Genomic DNA, 5441 nt, shown 5'->3' on the forward strand with positions numbered 1-5441 from the left:
TCACTTATGCTTTCTTCAAGCCTAGCTATTAACTTTATGACTGCTATCCTGAGTTCTACCTCTGACATCTTCTATCCATATCGGTTAGCTCTGTGACAGAGAATACTGCCTCTGGTTCTTTATTTTTTTATTTTTTATTTTTTTGTGAGTTACTCCTTCTAGTCATTCTGCCCAGAGAATGATGGGTGGGCAAATGGACAGAGTCCAAAATATCAGCCACGACCCAAGCAAGATGCACCCTAGAAAAATCCGAGTGTTTGGAAGCCACCACAGAAAAGCAAAGTCAAAATGAAATACAAGAATGAAATTTTTAAAAAGGGGGTGGAGGGGATAAGACATTATAATCTCACAGTGTGGACAAAGCAGGATGATCCACTTGTAAATTGCGTGGAAAGTAAAACTTATATTTATATAAAAATAAAATTGAATAGAGTGAAAAAAGGACTAATATGAAGCATATATGTATAAATGTAGATGTGAAAAAATACAAGTTAAAAATACAAGTTGGTACAATAAGCATCTAGTAGAAATGGGAAAAAGGTATAAAGAAAAAAAGAGAAAATGCATAAGAAAAAGAAAAAAAAAAAAGAAAAGGAGAGAATTTTATCTGAAAAAAAAAAAAAAAAAAAGAAAACAAACAAAAACCAAGTTGTGAGGCCACACCGGGAGTGCAATATAGTATTTTCCCCTGGTGCTGGGATTTTACAGTCTCGTAGGATCCATAGGTTTCTCGTCCACCTGTGCTTCCTACCTGTCTTCTGGGAGAGGGCCTGCCCAGCCATTTCTCAGGTATCCCTGCCTGGGTGGAGTTTTTCCACCACCTGTCAGGGGGACGGGCTTATTGGAAACGGGTCCTCTGTGTGGCTTTTGCTCCCTGGAGGCTTTCCGTCCCTCTTCAGAGGATCAGAGCAAACATGGCCACACCCAAACCTCTGGCCCAGAGCAGAAAGATGGCAGTCTGCCCTCTTTAATAACCCCCTGGGACAGTCTCCACTTCCGTATGCACCAAAACCCACAGCCTCCCGCGGTGGGTGCCCACAGCCACTCTGGGAGGTAGTCCCAGGTCCTGGGAGTGCCACTGCCCTTTGTGATTCTAAAACCGCAAGCGGCCGTGGGCTCATGCGCTCACCTGGAACTCCTGGATCATGTCTGGGTACCACTCTAACGTCCTTTCCGGGCCACTGCCACCCTGGGAGCTATTGCCCGGTCGGGTGCAGGTTCCAGACTTTTTTCAGGTTGCTCAGGAAAAGAGGGATTATCCACAGTGCAGCTCGAGGTTTATGGCCATCTGAGCTGAGAGTCCCCTCCTGGGCTCGCTGACCAGAACCAGTTTCCTGCTCCACTGGGCACTCCACCGGTTGAGGCTCCCCGTTCGCTCTGTGCCTCCTCGGATCCCTAGACCACAGTGCCCTACCCAGAACTCTGCCTTTTCATTTCCGGAGCCCCTTCAGAGAGGGACGTCTCTCCCTAGAGCAGATTTCTAAAGGTTCTGATTTTGCGCTCTGGTGTCACATCACTTCCCAGGAGCCAGCTTACGGAGGCTCCCTCCCCCTTCTGTTTATCTTCCAAAATCTCCCTGCAGACTCACAACTCCGCGTCCTACCTTGCAAAAAGCAGTCGCTTTTCTGCTTGTAGAGATCCAGATACGTATTCTTACATCTCAGGCTGATTTTGTAGGTGTTCAGAATGGTTTGATAGATAGCCAGCTGAATTCTGGGGACCCATTGCAACGGGGTCCCTACTTCCCCACCATCTTGCCTCCCTCCCCAACATCCCTACCTTCACCTCCAGGGTAGTTACTACTTATAGACCCTCGACCTAATTAACACTCCTCCCTGGGCTGCCCCTGCGCGGTGACCTCGGAGTAAAACCACAGAACAACCTTTGTCCTTCTAGTCTTCTTCTTAGTCATTCCTTGTATTCTTTGCAACTGAGCAGAAGAATATGAAAATGATTTTAGAAGTATCATCCTTTTATAGGCAGTGAGAAGCTATGTTACATCCTCATCGAAATTGTGCCGTTATTGCTGAGCAGAAAGTGAGAGGTAACAGGGCCTGATCCTAGGTCCACCTATATAGGAAATTGGCACCAGTAATGAAAGGCAGTTAAGGACTGAACACAGTAATTAGACAGTCTACACAGCAAAGTCAATAATGTATATTTATGATTTTAGTGAAACAGATGAGAATAGTCAACACCCACAAGCAATAGCTAAAAAGCAACAATAAATCTTCGGTGCGTAACATTCAAAAGTCAAAATGCATGCAGCCTGGTAAGCAGCCTGAGGCAGGAGCTGGAGAACAAGTATCTCTCCATGAAATAGTACAGAAGATTTTGTTTAGTATCTGCATCCATCATTTGACCATAAGCTGTACGGTGCTAATGATTTTGTCTTATCCTCCATTATATTCCCAGCCCTAGTACATAATAGATGTATAATGGGAAGTGAATAATTAGCTACAAGATGAATGAATAAGAATTGGATCTGGTAGAAAGAAAGCCATCCTATTATAAGTGTCTCAAAATGAATAAAAAAATACAAGTCTATTCCTGTAATTAGGGCTTCGCCATGTCAGAGCTCAAACTAAGAACTTGGACCCAGAGAGCAGTAAGTGTGGGCTTCTGCTTGGCTGACAGCTTGCACTGGGCTGTTCTGGGCACATGACCTGGGCGGTGGGCTTGCTGTGGCAATGAGGCACCAGTGACTGGGAACTGAGACCCACCAGATCAGTGCCAGGGAACACAGGAGTCCCTTAAACTTCTCTGTCTCAAAACTTTCAGACCCTTTTTGGATTGGAAGTTTGGAAGAAAGTTGTGTTGAGCTTGGAGAAAAATAGAACAAAGAAAAAAGAAAGAAATGGCAAGGCACAAAGTATATTGCTTGGTCTTTTTTTTAATAATAATTTTTTATTATGATATGTTAGTCACCATACAGTACATCCCTAGTTTTTGATGTAAAGTTCCATGATTCATTATTTGCGTATAACACCCAGTGCACCGTGCAATACGTGCCCTCCTTAATATTGCTTGGTCTTTTATTTTGGTCTGTGTTTCAACTGTATTGAGCGCTCTGTAAGACAGTGATGTTAAATATACCCATTTCGATATCACACTGTGCCTCGTCAGCACCCTGAAGAAAGTGAGGGCCTACTCAGTGACTGACGAATGGGGCTGAATTCTCAGCTTGAACAAAATGCAGCTAACTCTCCCGTACTTTTGGGTTAGAAGGTAAATCTTCAGCTTTTTGCAACGAGGTTCTTCTCTCTTCTCAGGTTGAGCCAGAGACCAACATATGTCAGCACTTCAGTTATTCTGGGAATCCCAAGTCCTCCTCACCAGTCTGATTAGTGCCCCCTTGACCTCCTTGTTCCTCAAGGTGTAGATGAGGGGATTAAGAGAGGGGGTTGCAACAGCATAGAAAAGGGTGAGGAACTTGCCCTGTTCCTGAGCATAGCGGCTCTTGGGTTGAAGATAAACAGCTGTGACCGTGCCATAGAAGAGGGAGACCACAAGAAGGTGAGAAATGCAGGTGCTGAACGCCTTCTTCTGGCCTGCAGCTGACTTTATTCTCAGCACAGCCTTAGCAACAGCCCCATATGAGGCGAGAATGATGACCAGGGGTACCACCAGGAGGACGATACTGGCCATGGACATCTGGATTTCATTGTAGGTGGTGTCTGCACTAGCGGCCTGAATCAGGGCTGGGACTTCACACACAATGTCATCCACCCTGCGGTGGGAGCAGAAGGGTAACTGGAGGGTGGCAGGAGACTGCAGCAGAGACTGGAGCAGGCCCGCCCCCCACGCAAGGATGGCCAGCTGCAGACAGATTCTGGGGTTCATGATAACAGTATATTGCAGTGGATGACACACTGCCACATAGCGGTCCACAGCCATGACCACAAGAAGGACACATTCAGTGGCCCCAAGCCACAAGAAGACGTACAGTTGAACGGCACAGCCAGTGTAGCTGATGGTCTTCTTTGGACCCCAGAAATTAACTAACATCTGCGGAACGCAGCTGCTGGTGAAGCAGAGATCTAGCAGGGAAAGGTTGCAAAGAAAGAAATACATGGGGATGTGGAGTTTAGGATCCTTTGAGGAAACAAGAATTATGACCGCATTTCCTGCAATAGTCAAACAATAAAAGATCAGAACAACCCAGAAAAGTATCTTCTCCAAATATGGCTTCTCAGAGAAGCCCAGCAGGATGAAATCACTGTAGCTCTCATTGCAAACTGTGATCATATCTTCCGGAGCAGTCACGTCTTTGGAAAACGGCTCAAAAGTAGTTGCTCCAAAGCCTGTGATGGTTTCAACACAGAGGCAGGAAGAAAGGCAGTATGACTTATTTGACTCCTTCCTACTCAAGGATGAGATTCTGCCACCTATAGTTCAGGGAAAAATAAAAGAGTCAGTGACCTGCTCTAATCTTTGAAACATGTCATCCGTGAACTCTCTGTTTCTCTTCCTCTTTTGCATCTTCTTCATATTTTACCTGATTAGAATCCCTCACTATAAATATTATGTAAAATATATATTAAATATCTGTTAGTGAAAATCACTTTGCTAAATATTGAGACCATCTTATCTTTGCTCTCAAATATTGTACATTGACAACATTTATCACACAGTTTTTAATAAAAAATTACTGTTCAACCATATCTTCTTTTGGCCTCTTTCTCTTCATTTTGTTCCCTTGTTTCTCTGCATTTTTATATCTCAATTTATTTAAATATCCTCCTCTCATTTTCTTCCCCCTCCTGCCCTTCAATCTCCTTCTTCTTCCTCTTTCCTTCCCACCTTCTCTTGATTTCTGAGCTTGAATTCCTCCTCAGCTACTTTATGCTCTGTAATCTTAGGAAAATTATTTAAGCTTTTTGTTCTTACCTTAGTTCTTTCCTTAGATTTTCTATTTGGAAAATAGAGGACAATCCTAGAAACTACCTATGGGTGTTGGAGGGTTAGATGTGAAAACACAAGGAAAACACTTAGAGAGAGAGAGAGAGAGAGCGAGCCTGGCCCATGCTAACTGTGTGAGGTGTGCTATCTGCGATTATCCTGATGATGATGATGACACTAGTCAAATGTTTGTTGCAGGTGAAAAACATCAAAATAGATAGGCAACATTTTGCAGAGAATATGAGTGATATTATAAAGAAAAGATAAATATTCTATGTCATTATCTCCTTTCTAAAACAATTGAAATGTAATCACACCCACTTTCCCACCATTATAACTTACCCATCTTTATATTACAGAGCAGACATGTCTGTATTCATTGTCCTTTCCTTGGCATAAAACCTGATTACAGAACAAGTTTGGGAAATGCACTATCTTTTATTCATTTATGCAGTAGATCAAAAGAGATTTAGGAAATACTTGTTTCACTCCATCACTGGCCTGTTTTCTTAACGTACTAAAGGGTCGATGGCTCCTTT

The 5441-nt window shown here is 43.6% G+C and overlaps 1 protein-coding gene across 1 annotated transcript; it reads right to left on the reverse strand.

The window, feature by feature from the left end:
- Positions 1-3303: 3303 nt before the first annotated feature.
- On the reverse strand, positions 3304-4248 carry LOC113248851 (olfactory receptor 2H2-like). Its single transcript, XM_026490463.2, has one exon. It carries the CDS (start codon positions 4246-4248, stop codon positions 3304-3306), a length of 945 nt encoding a protein of 314 aa, XP_026346248.2.
- Positions 4249-5441: the final 1193 nt, after the last annotated feature.

The sequence above is a fragment of the Ursus arctos genome, unplaced genomic scaffold, assembly GCF_023065955.2.
Source record: "Ursus arctos isolate Adak ecotype North America unplaced genomic scaffold, UrsArc2.0 scaffold_31, whole genome shotgun sequence".
NCBI lineage: Eukaryota > Metazoa > Chordata > Mammalia > Carnivora > Ursidae > Ursus > Ursus arctos.